Source organism: Stegostoma tigrinum, chromosome 49, assembly GCF_030684315.1.
Source record: "Stegostoma tigrinum isolate sSteTig4 chromosome 49, sSteTig4.hap1, whole genome shotgun sequence".
Lineage (NCBI taxonomy): Eukaryota > Metazoa > Chordata > Chondrichthyes > Orectolobiformes > Stegostomatidae > Stegostoma > Stegostoma tigrinum.
Window position 1 is genome coordinate 3,279,967 of NC_081402.1, and position 25,405 is coordinate 3,305,371.

At 51.6% G+C, this 25,405-nt stretch overlaps 2 protein-coding genes across 8 annotated transcripts in view; one reads left to right on the top strand and one right to left on the bottom strand.

Annotated features, from left to right (window-relative positions):
• cdk20 (cyclin dependent kinase 20) lies at window positions 1-25,394 on the bottom strand. The gene is made up of 8 exons (XM_059643145.1): window positions 25,224-25,394; window positions 19,774-19,887; window positions 15,835-16,023; window positions 14,485-14,606; window positions 13,743-13,805; window positions 6,883-7,006; window positions 3,717-3,872; window positions 1-350 (listed from the first exon to the last, which is right to left on the bottom strand). Exons 1-8 carry the CDS (start codon window positions 25,296-25,298, stop codon window positions 174-176), a joined length of 1,020 nt encoding a protein of 339 aa, XP_059499128.1. The 5' UTR covers window positions 25,299-25,394; the 3' UTR covers window positions 1-173.
• Window positions 1-25,405, top strand: part of LOC125449948 (ras-related protein Rab-7a-like) — a 47,256-nt gene that overhangs the window by 3,603 nt on the left and 18,248 nt on the right. For 3 of the 7 annotated variants that reach the window (XM_059643150.1, XM_059643147.1, XM_059643148.1), the window contains exons 2-3: window positions 18,828-18,900; window positions 24,480-24,630. In XM_059643150.1, the coding sequence (XP_059499133.1) occupies window positions 18,833-18,900; window positions 24,480-24,630 (219 nt within the window). In that variant the 5' untranslated portion in view covers window positions 18,828-18,832. Of the gene's footprint in view, window positions 1-6,842; window positions 6,966-18,827; window positions 18,901-24,479; window positions 24,631-25,405 lie in introns of those variants that run through there. The other 4 variants (XM_059643159.1, XM_059643151.1, XM_059643149.1 and 1 more) reach the window with 3 other exon arrangements.

The following is a 25,405-nucleotide window of genomic DNA, read 5'->3' on the forward strand; positions in this document are numbered from 1 at the left end:
TGAGACTGTTGTGTTTTATTGCAATGATCATTAAATACAAGTTGCTTTGGCGTGACAGCACACCACTGTCCCGATTGAAGCAGACATTCTGTAAAAGGGTGAACCGCACCCCATTCCCTCCTGGCACAGCTACGGTGCACAGCCCTGTCACCGTGCCCAGAGGTGGAGTTTCATCAAACTCGGGCATGGCGGGAGACGAGGTCCGGGTTGGTCACCGATTCCACGAGGGGCCGCTCAACATGGAACTCGTGCTGGTGCTGCAATGTCTTCCTCCCTGCCCGCTGCGGGGTTGGCAGCTCCGAGTGGTGGGCGGGTAGTGGCTCCTTGAAGAAATACGGGTGCAAGAGAGCCTGCGGAGCAAGGGTGGGGAAAATACATCTGTCAAGCTCTGTTCGTGATGGCCCGGCCCGGCCCGCCTCCTCCTCCCCTCTAGACCCCACCAGTGTGGACCTGCAAGCCGATTGGCAGTGGGCACACTCTGCATGGCTCCATGGAACACTGGTGCCAGCCATCGCCCTGACCGTCTGAGTGACGGGGACCTCTGATTTACACCCCCATCCTTCACAGGTGGAAACATTTCTCACATCTGCTCAATCCAAACCCCTGCCATCGTTTTAAAAAACCCAACAGCGCACGAATGTGAAGCAGCACGTGCCTTGTGGCCCCTCAGGTTTACTCTCCCAGTCAGGAAGATCACCCTGATTGGACTGTGGGTCTAAACTATCAATCCCGAGCTGCGGTCTGTAAAGCCCCCCATTCCCTACCCCCATTAACCTGCCACTCAATTCCCTACAATTCATTTACATAGTTAGAACAGTGTACAGCATTCCGAGTGAGAAACAGGGTCCATGACAGTGTGCAGTATTCCGAGTGAGATACAGAGGCCGGAACTGTGCACAGTATTCCAAATGGGATAGAGGGACTGGGACCGTGTGTGCTATTCCAAATGGGACATAGGGATGAGAACTATGCACAGTATTCTGAGTGGGATGTAGGGACTGAGTTTGTGTATCGTATTCCAAGTGAGATATAGGGATTGACAATGTGCAGGGTATTCCAGGTAGGAGACAGAGACTGGAAGAGCATGGTATTCCAAATGGGATAGAGAGATCAGGACTGTGCATAGAATTCCAAGTGGTATATATGTCTGGGGTAGTAGGCAGTATTCCAAGTGGGATATTGGGACTGGGACTGTGCATAGTATTCAGAGTGGAATAGAGGAACTGGGACCGTGTGCCGTATTCCAAGTGGGATATAGAGACCGGGACTATGGTTGGTATTCCAAGTGGGATTTAAGGAGTGGGACTGTGGGTGGTTTTCCAAATGAGATATATGGGCTCAGATGTGTGCATTATTCCAAGAGGGACGTGGGGACTGTGACTGTGCATACAATTCCAAGTGACAATGTGGGTGATATTCCCAGTGGGATATAGAGAATGGGACCATGATCGATATTCCAAGTGGGATATAGGAATCAGAACAGTGCATAGTATCCTGAAAGTGATTAAGTGACTGGGACTGCAGGTGTTATTCCATGTGGGATATTGGGACAGTGGTCAATATTCCAAGTGAGATTTGTGAATATGGGTGGTATTCCAAGTGGGTTTTCGGGACTGGGACTGTGGTCGGTGTTCCAAGTCAGTTATAGGGACTGGGGGACCATGCGCTGAATTCCAAGTGGGATTTAGGGACTGGGACTGTGCGCTGTATTCCAAGTGGGATATAGGGATCATTACTGTGCATAGTATTCCGAGTGGGATATAGAGACTGGGTCTGTGCATAGCATTCCAAGTGCAATATAGAGACTGGGACTATGTGCGGACGCCAAGTGGGATATAGTGATTGTGACTGTGGGTGGAATTTTGTGGGATATTGGGGCTGTGGGCCATATTCCAAGTGGGATATAAGGACTGGGATTGTGTGCATTATTCAAAGTGTGATATAGGATTTCAAGTGGGATACAGGGTTTGGAATTGTGTGTGGACTCCCAAGTGGGTTATAGGGCCTGGGACTGTGCTTGGTATTCCAAGTGGGATACAGTGACTGAAACTGTGGATGGTATTTCAAGAGGTATATAGGGACTGGGACTATTCTCGGTATTCCAAGTGTTGGGGATTTCAAGTAGGATATAGTGACTGGGATTGTGCGTGGTGATCCAAGTATACTATAGGGATCAGTGATGTGCAAAGCATTCCAAGTGTGTTATGGGTTCTGGGACTGTAGCGGCATTCCAAATGGGATATTGAGGCTGTGTGCATTATTCCAAGTGGGATACAGAGACTGTGCATGGATATCCAAGTGGAATATAGGGATCAGAACTGTGCTTAGTATTCCAAGTGAGATGTAGGGACTGGGACCAAGGGCTGTATCATAAGTGAGATGTAAATTTGGATTGTGGTCAGTATTCCAAGTGGGATATATGAACTGGGACTGTGGGTGGTATTCCAAGTGGGATATCGAGACTGGGACTGTGCATGGTATTCTAAGTGAGTCTGTGCATAGCATTCCAAGTGCGATACAGCATCTGGGACTGTGTACAGATTCCAAATGGGATGTAGGCACTCGGACTATTAGCAGTATTCCAAGTGGGATATAGAGACTGGGACTGTGCACAGTTTTCCAAGTGGGAAACAAGGACTGGGACTGTGGGTGGTATTCCAATCGGATATAGTGACTGGGTTTCTGTGTGGTATTCTAAGTAAGATATAGGGACTGGGAATGTCTGTAGAATTCCAAGTGGTACATAGGGTCTGGGACTGAGGGCAGTTTGCAAAGAGGGATATCGAGACTGGGACTGTGCATGGTATGCTAAGTGAGTCTGTGCATAGCATTCCAAGTGCTATGGAATGTGACTGTGTGTAGTATTCCAAGTGGAATGTAGGGACTGGGATAGCGCACAATATACCAAGTCGGATACAAGGACTGTGTGCCATATCCTAAGTGAGATACAGGTACCGGAACTGTGTGCGGCATTCTAAATGGGATGTAGGAACTGGAACTGTGTTTAATATTCCAAGTAAGATATCAGGAATGTGACTGTGTGCAGTATTCTGAGTGGGATAGAGAGACTGGGACTGTGAGGGATTCCAAGTGGAACACAGTGACTGGGTCTGTGGGTGGTATTCCAACTGGGATGTAGAGGCGGGGACTGTTTGCAATTTTCCAAGTGGGATATAGGAACAGGGACTGTGGGCAGTATTCCAAGTTGCATACAGGGACTGGGTCAGTGTATAGTATTCCAAGTGGGTCATAGGGACTGAGCCAATGGGTGGTATTCCAAGTGAGATATAGGGACTAGGATTGTGTGCAGTATTACAAGCAGTATATATGGACTCTAGGCGGTATTCCAAGTGGGATATAGTGACTGGGACTGTGGGTGGTATTCCAGGTAGGATGTATGGACTGTAAATATGGGTGTATTCCAAGTGAGATTAGGGATTGCCACTGTATGCAATATCCCAAGTCGGATATAGTGACTGGGACTGTGCGTGGTATTCCAAGTGAGGTTTAGGGTGCTGGGACCGTGGGCAGTATTTCAAATGAGATTTAGGGAGTGGGACTCTGCATGGTATTCCAACTGGGTACGGAGACCAGAACAATAAATGGTGTTCTTGGAATACTGTCTCACCAAGGCCATTTCTCTGGACGTTAGCCAGAGGAGAATGTGATGTGCCAGGCGGGTTGGACAAGGAGGTTCTGGGCAGGTGGAGGCTCACCTCAGCTGCACTGATTCTCTGCTTGGATGGGTAGACCAGGAAGCGTTTCAGGAGATCCACTGCCTCGGGCGAGGCATCTGGGACGACATGTTCCAGCGGGATGGGTGGATTCTCCTTGAAAGTGATCTTGTTATAATCCGGCAGCTCCTTGATTTCCTAGCATGGTGGGGTGGGGGCAATGGAGGAGTGAGAGGTTAGTGAAGGATGAGGAAAAATTATGCTATTCTGTACACCAAATATAATCCAAGTGATTCCCAACGATCGCTCAGTTACTCCCATATCCGGGTAACAGTGAGGGATTGAGTCTCACTTTATTTTAAGGATAAACTGTTCTTAGGAAATTGGTTTTAAAAGTAAATTAACTGATTACAAAACAATGGTGACTGGAAGCCTGTGTCTTGTGGTTCAGTTCAACACTCTGATTCCCAGTCTCAACACCAAGGGAACAGGTACTGATGGAGGGTCACTACTGAGGGAGTGCCGCACTGTCACTGCGTCGGTGCTGTGGAGGTGCTGCACTGTCAGCGGTGCTACCTTTAAGGTTGTGACACTAACCCAATGTCCCACTTTGCAGCTGTATGTAAAATGTCCCACAGCCGCTGCTTTGTGATGAGTGGTGAGGAGGATCTCCTGCTAGATTGGAACCCAGGGGCTGCACTTCTGGAACGTGCAGAGCCTGATGACCTAATACCAAGCAAATGCGAACAGAGAAGTTAAGGCATGGCAGAGAGTGTGAAGATGCTACAATAGGCACTGATCCTGCAACTCCCAGCCAAACCCATCAGCAATGAACTGCAGGGAATCAGCTCACCAGCAGCTATGAAATCACAAAGACAGATCACACAGAGTGGACTGTCTTCCCTCAGGTATTGGAGAATATGGGGTGATGGTCATCAAGGGGTTTCATAATTAAAGGATTCGACAGGGTTGAGAAAGAGGAACCATTTTCTCTGGGCGTGGGCTGTCTAGAATTAGGGTATGTGCTGAACCTTTAAAATTTGAGCTGGTTCAATCAGAGTTTATCCCAGGAAATACCTCCTCTACAAAGGGCAGTGGAAATCTAAAACTCTATCTCCCTACTCTGCATTGCCCCTCACTGATCCCAACCCCACACCACCCCTAAGAAAAAGCTGTCAAGGTTCAGGTTGGGGTATCAGTTGGCAATTTCAAAACCGAAGCTTTTACTGGGTTATTGAGGGAAAGGAGGCAGAACTGAGGTAGGCAGATGGAATTCAAACACACATCAGCAATGATTTGAGCCAATGGGGTATAGGCTCAAGGAGCTGAATGGTCTCACATCAAGTTCCTGTGATCCTGCAGCTGCCTTGAGGAGTTTCAGTTACAACGTGGCAGAACCATCAGCCCCCACCTCGAGCCTGTGACACGAGAACAGGAGGCCATTCAGCTCCCCCACTCCTCGAGCCTGTCACACGAGAACAGGAGGCCATTCAGCTCCCCCTCTCCTCGAGCCTGTCACACAGGAAAAGGAGGCCATTCAGCTCCCCTGATCCTTGAGCCTGTCACACAGGAATAGGAGGCCATTCAGCTTCCCCTCTCCTCGAGCCCGTCACACAGAACAGGAGGCCATTCAGCTCCCCGATCCTTAAGCCTGTCACACAGGAACAGGAGGCCATTCAGCTCCCCCTCTCCTCGAGCCTGTCACACAGGAACAGGAGGCCATTCCGCTCCCCCTCTCCTTGAGCCTGTTACACAGGAACAGGAGGCCATTCAGCCTCCCCTCTCCTCGAGCCTGTCACACAGGAACAGGAGAGCATTCAGCTCCCCCCCTCCTCGAGCCTGATAACACAGGAACAGGAGGCCATTCAGCTTCCCCTCTCCTTGAGCCTGTCACACAGGAACAGGAGGCCATTCAGCTCCCCCTCTCCTCGAGCCTGTCACACAGGAACAGGAGGCCATTAAGCTTCCCCTCTCCTCGAGCCTGTCACACGAGAACAGGAGGCCATTCAGCTCCCCTGATCCTTGAGTCTGTCACACAGGAACAGGAGGCCATTCAGCTTCCCCTCTCCTCGAGCCTGTCACACAGGAACAGGAGGCCATTCAGCTCCCCCTCTCCTCGAGCCTGTCACACAGGAACAGGAGGCCATTCAACTCCCCCTCTCCTCGAGCCTGTCACACAGGAACAGGAGGCCATTCAGCTTCTCCTCTCCTCGAGCCTGTCACACAGGAACAGGAGGCCATTCAGCTTCCCCTCTCCTCGAGCCTGTCACACAGGAACAGGAGGCCATTCAGCTCCCCTGATCCTTGAGCCTGTCACACAGGAACAGGAGGCCATTTAGCTCCCCTGATCCTTGAGCCTGTCACACAGGAACAGGAGGCCATTCAGCTTCCCCTCTCCTCGAGCCTGTCACACAGGAACAGGAGGCCATTCAGCTCCCCCTGTCCTTGAGCCTGTTACACAGGAACAGGAGGCCATTCAGCTCCCCCTGTCCTTGAGCCTGTTACACAGGAACAGGAGGCCATTCAGCTTCCCCTCTCCTCGAGCCTGTGACACAGGAACAGGAGGCCATTCAGCTTCCCCTCTCCTCGAGCCTGTGACACAGGAACAGGAGGCCATTCAGCTCCCCCTCTCCTCGAATCTGTTATACAAGAACAAGAAGTGTACAGGATAGAGACTTTTTCCCAGGGCGAAATGACTATTACATAGGGGCACAGTTTTAAGGTGATTGGAGGAAGGTAAAGGAGAGATGTCAGAGGTAGGTTCTTCTCACAGAGAGTGGTGGGCATATGGAATGCGCCGCCAGCAGTGGCAGTGGAGTCAGATACTTTAGAGACTTTTAGGCGACTCTTGGATAGGCTCATGGAGGGTAGTAAAATGTAGGGTATGCACAGTAGGATAACAGGTTGGCACAACATCGTGGGCCGAAGACCCTGTACTGTGCTATGTTCTTTGTAGGAAGCCATTCAGCCCTCTTCTCAAGCACGTCATACAAGAACAGGAGGCCATTCGGCCTCTACCTCAAGCATGTCACACCAGCAGGAAGAAGCCATTCAGACTTTTGTGCATGTTGCGCCACCCACTGGTTAGCTCACCTAAACACCAAGCATTTCAGATTTCATCTCTCCTCCTCTCGGACTACAGGAAACACACTGTGCGCAGTCTCTGAGGTTAATACATACATCCTGAGCATTACGAAGTGTGACTTACAGGCCAGATCCTCTCGTTGGGGGTCCCCAAGACCCGGAGAACACAGCACAGCTGCTCGATGTCATTTTCACCTGGGAACAGCGGTGAGTTATTCAGGAGCTCACCGAAGATGCAGCCCACTGCCCTGAGGGGAGGAGAATTGGAATTTGGCGGGGGGGGTGTCAACAAATAGCTCAAGATGTCACAGACCCAGCACCAACACTCCACATCCTCCCCCACAGCACCAACACTCCACCCACAACCCCCCCAGCACCAACACCCACCCTCACAACCTCATCCCCAGCACCAGCAATCCCCACACCCTCCCCCCCAGCACCAACAACCCTCACACACTCCCCTCGCACCAACACCCCCCCCACACCCTCCCCCCAGCACCAATACCTTCTCCACACCCTTCCCCCAGCACCAACATCCTCCCCACACCCTCCCCCCAGCACCAACATCCTCCCCACACCTTCCCCCCATCACCAACACCACCCCACACCCTCCCCCTATCACCAACACCACCCCCACAGCCTCCCCCCCAGCACCAACAACCCTCACACACTCCCGTCACACCAACAGCCCCCCGCACCCTTCCCCCAGCACCAACAGCTCCCCACACCTTCACCCCCAGCACCAACACCTTCTCCAACACCCTCCCCCCAGCACCAACACCTTCTCCACACCCTTCCCCCAGCACCAACAGCTCCACACACCTTACCCCCCCAGCACCAACATCCTCCCCCCCCCAGCACCAATACCTTCTCCAACACCCTACCCCCAGCACCAACATCCTCCCCCCCAGCACCAATACCTTCCCCCAGCACCAACAGCTCCACACACCTTACCCCCGCCAGCACCAACATACCCCCGCACCAATACCTTCTCCACACCCTCCCCCCAGCACCAACATCCTCCCCACACCCTCCCCCCAGCACCAACATCCTCCCCACACCCTCCCCCCAGCACCAACATCCTCCCCACACCTTCCTCCCATCACCAACACCACTTCACACCCTCCCCCTATCACCAACACCACCCCCACAGCCTCCCCCCCAGCAGCAACAACCCTCACACACTCCCGTCGCACCAACAGCCCCCCGCACCCTTCCCCCAGCACCAACAGCTCCCCACACCTTCACCCCCAGCACCAACACCTTCTCCAACACCCTCCCCCCAGCACCAACACCTTCTCCACACCCTTCCCCCAGCACCAACAGCTCCACACACCTTACCCCCCCAGCACCAACATCCTCCCCCCCAGCACCAATACCTTCTCCAGCACCCTCCCCCCTGCACCAACATCCTCCCCCCCAGCACCAATACCTTCTCCACACCCTTCCCCCAGCACCAACAGCTCCACACACCTTACCCCCCCAGCACCAACATCCCCCCCGCACCAATACCTTCTCCACACCTTCCCCCCAGCACCAACATCCTCCCCACACCTTCCCCCCATCACCAACACCACCCCACACCCTCCCCCTATCACCAACACCAGCCCCACAGCTTCTCCCCCAGCACCAACAACCCTCACACACTCCCGTCGCACCAACAGCCCCCCCCGCACCCTTCCCCCAGCACCAACAGCTCCCCACACCTTCACCCCCCAGCACCAACACCTTCTCCAACACCCTCCCCCCAGCACCAACACCTTCTCCAACACCCTCCCCCCAGCACCAACACCTTCTCCACACCCTTCCCCCAGCACCAACAGCTCCACAAACCTTACCCCACCAGCACCAACATCCTCCCCCCCAGCACCAATACCTTCTCCAGCACCCTCCTCCTAGCACCAACATCCTCCCCCCCAGCACCAATACCTTCTCCAACACCCTCCCCCCAGCACCAACATCCTCCCCCCAGCACTAATACCTTCTCCACACCCTCCGCCCAGCACCAACACCCCCCCACACCCTCTCCCCCAGCACCAACAACCCTCACACACTCCCCTCGCACCAACAGCCCCCCACACCCTTCCCCCAGCACCAACTGCTCTCCCCAGCACCAACTGCTCTCCCCAGCACCAATACCTTCTCCAACACCCTCCTCCCAGCACCAACATCCTCCCCCCCAGCACCAATACCTTCTCCAACACCCTCCCCCCAGCACCAACATCCTACCCCCCAGCACCAATACCTTCTCCACACCCTTCCCCCAGCACCAACAGCTCCACACACCTTACCCCCCCCAGCACCAACATCCCCCCCGCACCAATACCTTCTCCACACCCTCCCCCCAGCACCAACATCCTCCCCACACCCTCCCCCAAGCACCAACATCCTCCCCACACCTTCCCCCCATCAACAACACAACCCCACACCCTCCCCCTATCACCAACACCACCCCCACAGCCTCCCCCCCAGCACCAACAACCCCCACACCCTCCCCTCTATCACCAACACCACACCCTCTCCCCCAGGGACCAACACCTCCCCCCCTGCACCAACATCCTCCCCACACCTACCCCCCAGCACCAATACCTTCCCCACACCCTCCCCGCCAGCACCACTTCCACCCACAATCTCCCCCCCCCCCCAGCATCAACACATCCTCACCCCAGCACCAACACTCCCCCACAGCAGCAACACCTCCCCACACCCTCCCCCCTCCACAGTACCAACACCCCTCCACACCACCCCACCCTCACCCCAACAGCTCTACCTCCACTCATTCCTGCTGGTGGGGGCTGATCATTCAACAATCACAGCTGCATGATCCCACCCCTTCCAAAATCATTGAATATACCGGTCACTCTGTCACCTTGTGCTGTCCCTGCCCTGGAAATGTTTGATGAGGGTGAACAGTGTAGAGAGAGCTTTACACTGTGTCTAACCTTGTGCTGCCCCTGTCCTGGGAATGTTTGATGGGGACAGTGTAGAACATTGAACACAGAACTGTACAACGCAGGAAAGGACCTTCGCCCCATGACACTGTGCCGAACAAAACAACACATTAAACTAATTCCTTCTGCCTGTCCTTGGTCTATATCCCTCTCTTCCTTGTATATTCATGTGCTTATATAAAAGTCCCTTAAATGCCCTTATCATACTTACCTCCACCATCAGTGCACTGGCAGTGCATTCCAGACTCTGCCACTTTCTTTGTTTAAAAAATGTGTGCCCTCTAACTTTAAATTCATGCCCCCCACTACTTTTCGACATTTCATCTCTCGGCAAAGGATTCTGACTGTCAACCCTATCTACACATCTCATAATATTACAGACTTCTATCAAATCTCCCCTCAGCCACTGCTGCTCCAGAAAAAACAACCAGAGTTTTCTTGCCTCTCCTTATAGCTCATACCCTCTAATCCAGACAGCATCATGGTAAACCTCTTCTGCACCCTCTCCAAAGCCTCCACATCCTTTCTGTAACATGGCAACCAGAACTGACTGCAATACCTTAATTGTGGCCAAACCAAAGTCTTATAAAGCTGCAACATGACATTTTGACTCTCATGGCCGACGCTGACGGAAACCCGCCCATGGCTGACGACCTCATCGCTCCGCCCACAACCTCCACAGCCAGCAACCCCAGAGAAGACAGCCGCTCTGAACCCTGCCGCATCTTCACCTTCCCCCCCAGACCTTCCACTAACTGAGGACGAACGGTCAGTCCTTAGTAAGGGGCTCACCTGTCCCCCTACAACCACACATCAACCAATACCAGTCACGGTTGGACATAGAACAGTTTTTCCGCCGCCTTCGCCTCCACGCCTACTTCTTCAACCGGGAACCTAACCCTCCCTCCACTGACCCCTTCTTCCGCTTCCAACACAAGTCCTCCTCCTGGACACCACCCCCAGGCCTCCTACCTTCCCTCGACCTCTTCATCTCAAACTGCCTTCGAGACATTAACCGCCTCAACCTCTCCACCCCTCTCACCCACTCCAACCTCTCCCCTGCAGAACGGGCAGCCCTCCACTCCCTCCGCTCCAACCCCAACCTCACCATCAAACCCGCAGACAAGGGTGGCACAGTGGTAGTATGGCGCACTGTCCTCTACATCGCCGAGGCCAGACGCCAACTCTCCGACACCACCTCCTACCGCCCCCTCGATCATGACCCCACACCCGAGCACCAAACCATCATCTCCAACACCATTCATGACCTCATCACCTCAGGGGACCTCCCACCCACAGCCTCCAACCTCATTGTTCCCCAACCCCGCACGGCCCATTTCTATCTCCTTCCCAAAATCCACAAACCTGCCTGCCCTGGTCGACCCATTGTCTCAGCCTGTTCCTGCCCCACCGAACTCATCTCCACCTATCTGGACTCCATTTTCTCCCCTTTGGTCCAGGAACTCCCTACCTACGTCCGTGACACCACCCACGCCCTCCACCTCCTCCAGGACTTCCAATTCCCTGGCCCCCAAAACGTCATTTTCACCATGGACGTCCAGTCCCTATACACCTGTATTCCGCATGCAGATGGCCTCCAGGCCCTCCGCCTCTTCCTGTCCCGCAGGCCCGACCAGTCCCCCTCCACTGACACCCTCATCCGCCTAGCCGAACTCGTCCTCACCCTTAACCACTTCTCTTTCGATTCCTCCCACTTCCTACAGACTAAGGGGATGGTGATGGGCACCCGCATGGGCCCCAGCTATGCCTGCCTCTTTGTAGGTTACGTGGAACAGTCCCTCTTCCGCACCTACACAGGCCCCAAACCCCACCTCTTCCTCCATTACATTGATGACTGTATCAGCGCCGCCTCTTGCTCCCCAGAGGAACTCAAACAGTTCATCCACTTCACCAACACCTTCCACCCCAACCTTCAGTTCACCTGGGCCATCTCCAGCACATCCTTCACCTTCCTGGACCTCTCAGTCTCCATCTCAGGCAACCAGCTTGTAACTGATGTCCATTTCAAGCCCACCGGCTCCCACAGCTACCTAGAATACACCTCCTCCCACCCACCCTCCTGCAAAAATTCCATCCCCTATTCCCAATTCCTCCGCCTCCGCCGCATCTGCTCCCACGGTGAGGCATTCCACTCCTGCACATCCCAGATGTCCAAGTTCTTCAAGGACCGCAACTTTTCCCCCACAGTGGTCGAGAATGCCCTTGACCGCGTCTCCCGCATTTCCCACAACACATCTCTCACACCCTGCCCCCGCCACAACTGCCCAAAGAGGATCCCCGTCGTTCTCACACACCGCCCCACCAACCTCCGGATACAACGCATCATCCTCCGACACTTCCGCCATCTACAATCCGACCCCACCACATTTTTCCATCCCCACCCCTGTCTGCTTTCCGGAGAGACCACTCTCTCCGTGACTCCCTTGTTCGCTCCACACTGCCCTCCAACCCCACCACACCTGGCACCTTCTCCTGCAAACGCAGGAAATGCTACACTTGCCCCCACACCTCCTCCCTCACCCCTATCCCAGGCCCCAAGATGACTTTCCATATTAAGCAGAGGTTCACCTGCACATCTGCCAATGTGGTATACTACATCCATTGTACCCGGTGTGGCTTCCTCTACATTGGGGAAACCAAGCGGAGGCTTGGGGACCGCTTTGCAGAACACCTCCGCTCGATTCGCAATAAACAACTGCACCTCCCAGTCGCAAATCATTTCCACTCCCCCTCCCATTCTCTAGATGACATGTCCATCATGGGCCTCCTGCAGTGCCACAATGATGCCACCTGAAGGTTGCAGGAACAGCAACTCATATTCTGCTTGGGAATCCTGCAGCCCAATGGTATCAATGTGGACTTCACCAGCTTCAAAATCTCCCCTTCCCCCACCGCATCCCAAAACCAGCCCAGTTCGTCCTCTCCCCCCACTGCACCACACAACCAGACCAGCTCTTCCCCTCCAGCCACTGCATCCCAAAACCAGTCCAACCTGTCTCTGCCTCCCTAACCTGTTCTTCCTCTCACCCATCCCTTCCTCCCACCCCAAGCCGCACCTCCATCTCCTACCTACTAACCTCATCCCACCTCCTTGACCTGTCCGTCTTCCCTGGACTGACCTATCCCCTCCCTACCTCCCCACCTATACTCTCTTCTCCACCTATCTTCTTTTCTCTCCATCTTCGGTCCGCCTCCCCCCCTCTCCCTATTTATTCCAGAACCCTCACCCCATCCCCCTCTCTGATGAAGGGTCTAGGCCCGAAACATCAGCTTTTGTGCTCCTGAGATCCTGCTGGGCCTGCTGTGTTCATCCAGCCTCACATTTTATTATCTATTATTCTGACTCTTGTACTCAATTCTCCTACCAATTAAGGCAAGCATGCTATATGCCTTCTTTACCACCCTATCCACCTGTATCCACTTTCAGCGAGCTATGGATTTGAACCCCAAGATCCTTCTGTACTTCAATACTGTATACTTTTTTTAACATTTGATCTCTCCAAATGCAGCACCTCACATTTACCCAATAAAATGCTATTGCCACTTTCTCTGCCCATATCTGCAACTGATCGATATCCCACTCTATGCTTTGACAACCTTCTACACAATCCGCAACTTCACCGACCTTTGTATCGTCTGAAAACTTACTAACCCACCCATCTACATTTACATCCAAGTCATTTAGATATATATATCATAATCAGCAGAGGTCCCAGTATGGATCCATGCAGAACATCACTAATCACAGACCTCCAGCCTGACAAACAGCCTTCCACTACTACCCCCTTATCTTCTATGTATCTTAATCTTTTGGATGAGCCTACCTTGAGGGACCTTTACTCTGTATCTAAGCCCATGCTGTCCCTGTCCTGGGAGTGTTTGAGGGGACAGTGTAGAGGAACGTTACTCTGTATTATATATTTTTCTGCATGTCTCCTGTGCAATGCCCAAAGATGAAAGAAGCACAACCTTATTAGCAAGGGCGACTGGAACAGAGAACTACATATCTTACCAAATATCTACACCTTCATCGTACTTGCGAGCTCCATAGAGCAGCTCTGGGGCTCGGTACCACCTGTGATATGGGAATAAAAAAAATGTAACTGAGTCGTCATGGCAGAAATTGGAGCCCATGGTCTCCTCAGACCAGACAGGACAAGGGGGCAGACTCAATTGAGGTGATCGGGTGATAAGGGGGTTTTCGATCAAAGCTGTGAAAGGGGAGGAATCATCTTCTGAGGCAGCAAGGTGAGCGACTGGATGGAGATAGTGATTGAGGGGAATGGGATAAAGAACTAGGAGGGATATGGAGGAGGAATAAATTCAACAGGGTCTTTACAGTCAGGGAAAAATCAGATGAATTCTTAAAGGAGGAAAATTTACCCGACTTGGAGGGTACAGTCATCAGGGGCCAAGCATGGGATTTTTCTGAGAGTCAGAGGGCTGGATGGGTTCCACCTGTGCCTGTGTCGTTCTCTGATCTGATGATAAGAGATCTAGTGAGATGTAGGATTCTTGGTCTGTGGAATTCTTGTCCCCAGACATCAGTAGGAGGCTGGGTCAGTGAATATCGTGAAGGCTAAGAGTTGGGTAAATTCTGGATCGACAGGGGGACTCAAGGGAAAGGAAAGACAGAAACCGGATCAAGGTCACAATCGGATCACCCGCCAATGTAACAAATAAAGGAGCTGGTGGACAGGTTGAATGGCCTTATGCTGTTCGTAGGTTTGTATGTTTCCCTCTCTCTGTCTCACCGTGTAGCCACCTGATGGCTGTACAGTCGATCACCTTCGTTGGAAAAAACCCGGGCAAGTCCAAAATCAGCAATTTTGAGGTGTCCCGTCGAACTGATGAGCAGGTTTGCTGGCTTCAGGTCCTAAAAGAGGTAAATAGCAGGTAAAAACCTTGCTCCCCCTTCCAGCCAGTAACATCTAAATCACTGTCATCAGTGAAGTGGATCGGAGAGAAGGGAACGGGCATAGGGAGTAGATGGTAACAAAGGTGGCGTAAAAAGGGAGTCAGGGTTGGGGTGGAATTGCTCTCTTGCTACTCTGATAGTGCAGCGCTCCCTCAGCAGTGACCCTCCAACGGTGTGGCACTCCCTCAGCACTGACCCTCTGACAGTGCAGCACTCCCTCAGCACTGACCCTCTGACAGACCCCGCTCCCTCAGTACTGACCCTCTGACAGTGCCCACTCCCTCAGCACTGACCCTCTGACAGACCCCGCTCCCTCAGCACTGACCCTCTGACAGTGCAGCACTCCCTCAGCACTGACCCTCTGACAGTGTGGCGCTCCCTCAGCACTGACCCTCTGACAGACCCCGCTCCCTCAGCACTGACCCTCTGACAGTGCCCACTCCCTCAGCACTGACCCTCTGACAGTGCCCATTCCCTCAGCACTGACTCTCCAATAGTGCCCGCTCCCTCAGCACTGACCCTCTGACAGTGCCCACTCCCTCAGCACTGACCCTCTGACAGTGCCCATTCCCTCAGCACTGACTCTCCAATAGTGCCCACTCCCTCAGCACTGACCATCTGACAGTGCGGCGCTCCCTCAGCACTGACCCTCTGACAGTGTGGCGCTCCCTCAGCACTGACCCTCTGACAGTGCCCACTCCCTCAGCACTGACCCTCTGACAGTGCCCATTCCCTCAGCACTGACTCTCCAATAGTGCCCACTCCCTCAGCACTGACCATCTGACAGTGCCCACTCCCTCAGCACTGACCCTCTGACAGTGCCCATTCCCTCAGCACTGACCCTCTGACAGTGTGGCGCTCCCTCAGCACTGATCCTCTGACAGACCCCGCACCCTGAGCACTGACCCTCCGACAGTGCCCACTGTCTCAGCACTGACCCTCTGACAGTGCGGCGCTCCCTCAGCACTGACCTTCTGACAGGGCAGCACTGCCTCAGCAGTGACCCTCCAACAGTTCAATGAGAAAGGGACTGATGCTGTGAGAGTGAGAGGCAGATCGACACAGGAGGAAATAGAAACAGGGAGGCAGAAGGAGCAGGGGAGCAATTCAGAGTCAGACAGGCAGAGATTCAGAGATGGGGAGAGCATGAAAACTGTGAGAAGGTGACAGTGAGCCAGTCTCTCACCCTGTGCATAATGGAGTTCTGGTGGCAGAACGCCAGCCCTTTCAGCAGCATCATCATGTAACCTTTGACTTGTGACTCGGTCAGGGGCCAATCAGAGTTGCGGATCACCTCAGACAGGTCACTCAGCATATACTCAAAGACCAGGACAAACCCTGTTCCATGGGGGAAGACGTCCTTTAGCTTGACCACCTGCAGAAGAGGGGAGGAAGAGCCTACAGTAAGGTTGGACATCACCATCTGTCAAGCTGTTAATCATAGTCATACAGCATGGCACAGATCCTTAGGTTCAACCAGTCCATGCCAAACATAATCCCAAACTAAACTAGTCCCACCTGCCTGTGCTTGGCCATATCCCTCTGAACATTTCTTATTCATGTACTTATCCAAATGTCTTTTAAACTGTACCTGCATCCACCACTTCCTCTGGCAGTTCATTCCACACACAAACCACTCTCTGTGAAAAAAAAATTGCCCCTCATGAATTTTAAAATCTTTCTCCCCTTAACCTTAAGAACATGCCCTCTAGTTTTGAAATCCCCCACCCTAGGCAAAAGACACCTGCCATTCACCTTATCTATACCCCTCATGGTTTTATAAACCACTATCAGGTCATCTCATCTTACACTCCAGCCTATCCAACCTCTCCTTATAGCCCAAATCCCAGTGACCCTGAGAGATTCCAGGAGGCACACGTTGCAGCGACTGGAATTTGGGAAGGGGTGTACGAGAGGCCGAAAACAGAAGTGTGCGCACATCTCCGAGTGTTGTCAGTCACTCAGATGGTGTGCTGTGAATATTCCTGCAGCTTGTATGGGAGCAGCTGTGGATCAGTCAGCACTAGAGATGGTGTGTGAAGAGGCCTCCGGGTCAGTGCAGCGACACTACAGCTTAAAGAGGTGAAGGGAGGTTTTGAGGCATATATGTATAGCTGTCTATTCAATGCCAGTAAAGTAAACCGCTTGTGAAGCCTCGGGGATTGTTTTAGAAGTTGGAACAATAGAAGCAGCATGAATGGGTGTAGTTAGGCTCCAACAGAATGGTGGCTCAGTGGTTAGCACTGCTGCCTCTCAGTGCCAAGGTCTTGGGTTTGATTCCACCCCAGGAGACTGTCTTTGTGGAGTTTCCACACACTCTCCTTGACTGCAGGGTTTCCTCCGATGCTCCGGTTTCCTCCCACAGTCCAAAGATGTGCAGGTTAGGGTGGATTGGCCATGTTAAACTGCCCCCTAGTGTCCAGGGATGTGCAGGCTGGGTAGAATGGCAGGGTTACAGGAATAGGGTAGGGGGGTGCATTTGGGCAAGCTGCTCCTCAGAGGGTTGCTGTAGACTTGTTGGGCCGAATGGCCTACTTCCACATTATAGTGATTCTGTTGACTCTATGAGAAAGTGTTTTACTTTAGCTTTTAGTAGTTACTGTAGTTGGAGTTGGCTGTGGAAGCTGTCTCTCTCTCTCTCTGCCAGAATTGTGCACGAAACAGTCTATTTTACTAAATCCACCTTTTTGCCAATGGCACGTTTATGGGATGTTACTATATTGGAACAGCTGCTGTTTAGTAGTCAAATAATCTATTATCCTGTTCAGTTTTCCAATACAGTTAAAGTTAGACCAATTCTTCTTTCTTATGTTTGTATTTTAATTGTAGGGTACAGATAAGGTGTGCGACCAATCGAATTACACTTGGGTCACAGTTCCTTAGAGTTGCCTTTAAACAAAGGAGTTAGGGTCCAGGCTACCTCCTTGAAATATATTTGAAGGGTGTTTGGTCCGATCCACTGTCAGATCTGCTGGGGTGGAGTGGTGGTGCCACAGGAAGAAATATAGAACATAGAACAACACAGCACAGAACAGGCCCTTTGGCCCTCGATGTTGCACCAACCTGTGAACTAATCTAAGCCCATCCCCCTACACTATCCCATCATCATCCATATGCTTATCCAAGGACTGTTTAAATGCCCCTAATGTGGCTGAGTTAACTACATTGGCAGGCAGGGCGTTCCACACCCTTACCACTCTCTGAGTAAAGAACCTGCCTCTGACATCTGTCTTAAATCTATCTCCCCTCAATTTGTAGCTGTGCCCCCTTGTACAAGCTGAAGTCATCATCCTCAGAAAAAGACTCTCACTGTCCGCCCTATCTAATCCTCTGATCATCTTGTATGTCTCTATTAAATCCCCTCTTAGCCTCCTTCTCTCCAATGAGAACAGACCCAAGTTCCTCAGCCTTTCTTCATAGGGCCTGCGCTCCAGACCAGGCAACATCCTGGTAAATCTCCTCTGCACCTTTTCCAATGCTTCCACATCCTTCCTGTAATGGGGCGACCAGAACCGCACGCAATATTCCAAGTGAGGCCGCACTAGCATTTTGTACAGTTGCAGCATGACATCACGGCTCCGGAACTCAATCCCTCTACCAATAAAACCTAACACACTGTAAGCCTTTTTAACAGCACTATCAACCTGGGTGGCAACTTTCAGGGATCTATGTACATGGACACCAAGATCCCTCTGCACATCCACACTACCAAGAATCTTTCCATTGACCCGGTATTCTGCCTTCCTATTATTCCTCCCAAAGTGAATCACCTCACATTTATCTGTATTAAACTCCATTTACCACCTTTCGGCCCAATTCTGCAGTTTATCCAAGTCTCCCTGCAATCTGCAACATTCTCCCACACTGTCCACCACTCCACTGACTTTAGTGTCATCTGCAAACTTACTAACCCATCCACCAATGCCTGTGTCCAAGTCATTTATAAAAATAACAAACAGCAGTGGTCCCAAAACAGATCCTTGAGGCACACCACTGGAGGGGGCAAGGCTTCTGGCAGTTCACAATAGGGGTGCCACACTGCTTCCAATGACCACTGTTGAGACACAGCAGGTGCTGTAACAGAGCAGAGCGCCGACTGTGTGCCAAGAGACCAGTTAATGCAATGTTATTTCCTTGGAGTGACGATAACTGACAACCTGTTCTGGATTTCCCACATAGACGCGATGTCAAGAAGGTACAGCAATGCCATCCTCTTCCTCAGGCAGCTCAGAAAATTTGCTGTGTCCATAAGGTCAGTCACCAGCTTCTACAGATGCACCATCGAAAGCAAACTGTCCGGGTGCATAACAGCCTGGTACGGAAACTGCTCTGCTCAGGACTGTAAGAAACTACTGAAGGTGGTGCACACAGCCCAGACCATCACAGCATTATACCTTCCATCCATGGACTGCATTTACACAGCTCACTGCCACAGAAAGGCAGCCAGCATCATCATAGACCCATCACACCCTGGTAATGATCTCCTACACCCTCTTCCATCAGGCAGATGGTACAGAAACCTGAACACATGCACCAACAGCTTCAGGAACAGCATCTTCCTGGCTGTTATTAGACTGATGGATGGACCTTCTAACCTCAAATGATGCTGATCTTGCCTAGCACACTCCGCCTCTGTCTAAGTCTTTTTGACCCGTACATCCTTGCTTACTAATGATCTGCCTGCATTGCTGGTAAACAAAGCTTTTCACTGTATTCTAGTACACAGGACAATCAATCAATCAATGTAAGGGCACAGTAAACACTCAGAAATGGAAACTCCAATCCTGAAGGTCCCCAGTTCTTGGCTCCCTAAACTTACAAACTTCGGATAGCAACTATGACGGAATGCAAATAAAGAACAGTGACAGCACGCAGTTAGACTAAGTAAAGCTCTCTACTTTTTTAGTTGGAAAATAAAGCTTTCTCCACACTGGCCTCTATCAAACACTCTCATGACAATGACAGCATCGGGTCAGAGACAGTGTTAAGCTCCCTTCGCACCACATCAAACACTGTCAGGACAGGGACAGCATGGGGTTAGATACAGTGTAATGCTACCTCTACAGCACCCCCTATGAAACACTCCTAGGGCAGGAACGTAAAGCTCTCGCTGATCCATACTCACGTATTGATTGTCCTCAATTTCCTGAAGAGCTTTAATCTCCCGCAGGGCCTGGTTCGGAATTCCATCCTCCAGTTTCCGCAGGGCAACTTTCTTGAGAGCAACTGTCTCTCCTGTCTAAAAGCACAAATAGAACAAACAGAAAATGTCTATATAAGCTCAGAGATAGTGGGAACTGCAGATGCTGGAGAATCCAAGATAATAAAATGTGAGGCTGGATGAACACAGCAGGCCAAGCAGCATCTCAGGAGCACAAAAGCTGACGTTTCGGGCCTAGACCCTTCATCAGATGAAGGGTCTAGGCCTGAAACGTCAGCTTTTGTGCTCCTGAGATGCTGCTTGGCCTGCTGTGTTCATCCAGCCTCACATTTTATTACCATGTCTATATAAGCTGTTGTGCTCACAGGGTGACAGCCGCACCTGGAACACAGTGAACAGTTTTAATCCCATTATGCAAGCAAAGAGAGACTGGCACTGGCACAGTCCAGAGAAGGTTGACTCAGCTGATTCCCAGGTATGAAGGGAATGTCTCATGACAAAAGGTTGAGTAGATTGGGCCTGTGTTCACTGGAGTTTAGAAGATTGATAGGGACCTTATAAAAACATACAGGATTGTGAGGGAATTTCACAGGGTAGATGCAGAAAGATTGTTTCTCCTTGTGGAAGAGTCTAGGACCAGAGGGAATAATCTCAGAAGGGGGTTGTACAATTAAGACAGAGATGAAAAGGATTTTTTTGTCCCTCAGAAGGTAGTGAATCTGTGGAATTCTTTACTGCAGTGGGCTGGGCCACTAAATATGTTCGAGGGTAAGATGGAAAGTTTTAATCAGTAATGGAATCTGAAGAGTCATTTGGATGAATGATTAATTGTTGTCGCATGTACCCAAGTACAGTGAAAAGTTTTGCGAGCAGGTCACAGCAAAGCAGGACATACAGATCATAGGGTGCTTAGACAGAGTGAGGTAGGCAAGGTTACGGCTGCAATCAAGTTGCATAAAAGCAAGGTCAACATTATTTGAAATTACGGATGGATTGTCTGAGTACCAAAGGTTCAACCAGTTGGCCTCTACTCACTGGAGTTTGGAAGAATGTCCTCAGTGTAACTTACAGAATTCTTTGAGGGTCTTGACAAGGCCATAGAGTCATACAGCACTAGAAACAGACCCTTTGGTCCAACCAGTCCATGCCAAACATAATCCCAAACTAAACTAGTCCCACCTGTCTCCTCCTTGGCCATATCGCTCTAAACCTTCCCTATTCATGTACTTATCCAAATGTCTTTTAAACGTTGTAATTGTACCCACATCCACTCACTCCACACACAAACCAGCCTCTATTTATACATTTTGCCCCCTTGTGTCTCGTTTAATCTCTCTCCTCTCACTTTAAAAGGTAGATGCTGAGAGGATTTTTCCCCTTAGGTCTAGGTCCAGAGGGCATAGTCTCAGAATAAAGGGGTGCCAGTTTAAGACTGTGACGGGGAGGAATATCTTCTAGTACCTAATACTGTACAACACAGGAAAGGGCCCTTCAGCCCACGATATTGAGTCAAACATCAAACACCAAATTAAACTAATTCCTTCTGCCTGCCATTGGTCCATATCCCTCCATTCCTTAAGTATTCATGTGCTTATCTAAAAGCCCCAATCATATCTGCCACCACCATCACCACTGGCAACACGTTCCAGACTCCCACTACTCTCAGTGTTTAAAAAAAAACCTGCCCCTCACATCTCCTTTGAACTTTCCCTCTCACCATAAATGCACGCTCCGAGTGTTAGTCATTTCAACTCTAGCAAAAAGATTCAGACTTCTATTGAGTCTCCTGTCAGCCTCTGCTGCTCAAGAGAAAACCACCCAAGTTTTTCTGGCCTCTCCTCGCAGCTCATACCCTCTAATCCAGGCAGCACTCTCTTTTTCACCCTCTCCTCGTAGCTCATACCCTCTAATCCAGGCAGCACTCTCTTTTTCACCCTCTCTTCGTAGCTCATACCCTCTAATCCAGGCAGCACTCTCTTTTTCACCCTCTCTTCGCAGCTCATACCCTCTAATCCAGGCAGCACTCTCTTTTTCACCCTCTCCTCGCAGCTCATACCCTCTAATCCAGGCAGCACTCTCTTTTTCACCCTCTCTTCGCAGCTCATACCCTCTAATCCAGGCAGCACTCTCTTTTTCACCCTCTCCTCGCAGCTCATACCCTTTAATCCAGGCAGCACTCTCTTTTTCACCCTCTCCTCGTAGCTCATACCCTCTAATCCAGGCAGCACTCTCTTTTTCACCCTCTCCTCGCAGCTCATACCCTTTAATCCAGGCAGCACTCTCTTTTTCACCCTCTCTTCGCAGCTCATACCCTCTAATCCAGGCAGCACTCTCTTTTTCACCCTCTCCTCGCAGCTCATACCCTCTAATCCAGGCAGCACTCTCTTTTTCACCCTCTCTTCGCAGCTCATACCCTCTAATCCAGGCAGCACTCTCTTTTTCACCCTCTCCTCGTAGCTCATACCCTCTAATCCAGGCAGCACTCTCTTTTTCACCCTCTCTTCGCAGCTCATACCCTCTAATCCAGGCAGCACTCTCTTTTTCACCCTCTCCTCGTAGCTCATACCCTCTAATCCAGGCAGCACTCTCTTTTTCACCCTCTCCTTGTAGCTCATACCCTCTAATCCAGGCAGCACTCTCTTTTTCACCCTCTCCTCGTAGCTCATACCCTCTAATCCAGGCAGCACTCTCTTTTTCACCCTCTCTTCGCAGCTCATACCCTCTAATCCAGGCAGCACTCTCTTTTTCACCCTCTCCTCGTAGCTCATACCCTCTAATCCAGGCAGCACTCTCTTTTTCACCCTCTCCTCGTAGCTCATACCCTCTAATCCAGGCAGCACTCTCTTTTTCACCCTCTCCTCGTAGCTCATACCCTCTAATCCAGGCAGCACTCTCTTTTTCACCCTCTCTTCGCAGCTCATACCCTCTAATCCAGGCAGCACTCTCTTTTTCACCCTCTCTTCGCAGCTCATACCCTCTAATCCAGGCAGCACTCTCTTTTTCACCCTCTCCTCGTAGCTCATACCCTCTAATCCAGGCAGCACTCTCTTTTTCACCCTCTCTTCGCAGCTCATACCCTCTAATCCAGGCAGCACTCTCTTTTTCACCCTCTCTTCGCAGCTCATACCCTCTAATCCAGGCAGCACTCTCTTTTTCACCCTCTCCTCGTAGCTCATACCCTCTAATCCAGGCAGCACTCTCTTTTTCACCCTCTCCTCGTAGCTCATACCCTCTAATCCAGGCAGCACTCTCTTTTTCACCCTCTCCTCGTAGCTCATACCCTCTAATCCAGGCAGCACTCTCTTTTTCACCCTCTCTTCGCAGCTCATACCCTCTAATCCAGGCAGCACTCTCTTTTTCACCCTCTCCTCGCAGCTCATACCCTTTAATCCAGGCAGCACTCTCTTTTTCACCCTCTCCTCGCAGCTCATACCCTCTAATCCAGGCAGCACTCTCTTTTTCACCCTCTCCTCGTAGCTCATACCCTCTAATCCAGGCAGCACTCTCTTTTTCACCCTCTCCTCGTAGCTCATACCCTCTAATCCAGGCAGCACTCTCTTTTTCACCCTCTCTTCGCAGCTCATACCCTCTAATCCAGGCAGCACTCTCTTTTTCACCCTCTCCTCGCAGCTCATACCCTTTAATCCAGGCAGCACTCTCTTTTTCACCCTCTCCTCGCAGCTCATACCCTCTAATCCAGGCAGCACTCTCTTTTTCACCCTCTCCTCGTAGCTCATACCCTCTAATCCAGGCAGCACTCTCTTTTTCACCCTCTCCTCGTAGCTCATACCCTCTAATCCAGGCAGCACTCTCTTTTTCACCCTCTCTTCGCAGCTCATACCCTCTAATCCAGGCAGCACTCTCTTTTTCACCCTCTCCTCGTAGCTCATACCCTCTAATCCAGGCAGCACTCTCTTTTTCACCCTCTCCTCGTAGCTCATACCCTCTAATCCAGGCAGCACTCTCTTTTTCACCCTCTCCTCGTAGCTCATACCCTCTAATCCAGGCAGCACTCTCTTTTTCACCCTCTCCTCGTAGCTCATACCCTCTAATCCAGGCAGCACTCTCTTTTTCACCCTCTCTTCGCAGCTCATACCCTTTAATCCAGGCAGCACTCTCTTTTTCACCCTCTCTTCGCAGCTCATACCCTCTAATCCAGGCAGCACTCTCTTTTTCACCCTCTCCTCGCAGCTCATACCCTCTAATCCAGGCAGCACTCTCTTTTTCACCCTCTCTTCGCAGCTCATACCCTTTAATCCAGGCAGCACTCTCTTTTTCACCCTCTCTTCGCAGCTCATACCCTCTAATCCAGGCAGCACTCTCTTTTTCACCCTCTCTTCGCAGCTCATACCCTTTAATCCAGGCAGCACTCTCTTTTTCACCCTCTCTTCGCAGCTCATACCCTTTAATCCAGGCAGCACTCTCTTTTTCACCCTCTCCAAAGCCACTTCAGAGGAAATAACCCTGGCTTTTCCAGATTAAAAAAAAACCTATAGAACTGCGGATGTTGTAAATCAGGAACAAACTTGCCCCTCACGTCCCCCCCTTGAACTTTCCCACTCTCATCTTAAATGCATTTCAACTCTGGGAAGAAGATTCAGACTTCTGACACTCCTGAGGAAGGGTCACCGGACCCGAAAGGTTAACTCTGATTCTTTTCTTCTTCACAGAAGCTGCCAGACCCGCCGAGCTTTTCCAGCAACTGCTCGTTTTGTTGCAGGTTTTTCCGATATCTCCTCATGGCTCGTTCTGGGAGGGTTGAGAGTCTTTGGATTTCCCCAGGGCCAGTGGAGTCCAAAACTGGAGGGGCACAGGTTGAAGGTGAGAGAGGGGGAAAGATTTAAAAGGGACCTGAGGGGCAACGTTTTCATTCAGAGGGCGGTGCGTGTGTGGCATGAGCTGCCAGAGGAAGTGTTGGAGGCTGGTACAGTTACATTTAAAAGGCATCTGGATGGGTCCATGAATAGGAAGGATTTAGTGGGATATGGGCCAAACGCTGGCACATGGGGCTCGATTAATTCTGGACATTTGGTTGGCACAGGTTGGACCCAAGGGTCTGTTTCCTCGCTGACCTGCTTGCCACAGAGAGCTGTTGGGGGGGACCGGGTCCCGGCGTATATTGAAGGCCGAGACAGATTCATGGTGGGCCGGGGAATGGAAGGGACATCAGGAATATTGGGGCCAGCAGGCTGGAGGGGCCGAACGGTCCCCGGACATCATGAACCTCCTGATCCTATGTCTCATGGAAGGTGGGGATAGAGACAGGAGGCGAGAGACCGCATGTGAGGATAGTCAGGAAAGGCACGATGTCAGCGGTGGGATAGAATGGAGCCAACGGGCCGAATGGTCTCGGGGTCTGGTCCCTGGCTCAGGAGGGTGGGTGTCAAATACTGGGAGGGGTGGGCGGGCCGCACCTCGATATGCTTAGCCTTGAACACGATTCCGTGTGCCCCCTCCCCGACCCGGCCAAGGATGTTGTACTGCTCCATGGCTCAACCCCGCGGAGCCCGGCGGCTTGCGGCTGAAGCCTGCGGGTTAGGCCGCGGGGTCGCCAGGGCAACGGGGGCGGTGCGACGTCATCCTCCCTTACGGCCGC

Bases quoted from the DNA above. Each gene is read 5' to 3' on its own strand.
- cdk20 (XM_059643145.1), bottom strand. From the start codon at position 25,298: ATGGAGCAGTACAACATCCTTGGCCGGGTCGGGGAGGGGGCACACGGA. The intron at 16,024-19,773 runs GTGAGTATGGAT...CCTCTTCTGCAG, and splicing joins AAATTGAGGACAATCAATAC to GTGGTCAAGCTAAAGGACGT. The intron at 14,607-15,834 runs GTGAGAGACTGG...TACCTCTTTTAG, and splicing joins AGAACTCCATTATGCACAGG to GACCTGAAGCCAGCAAACCT.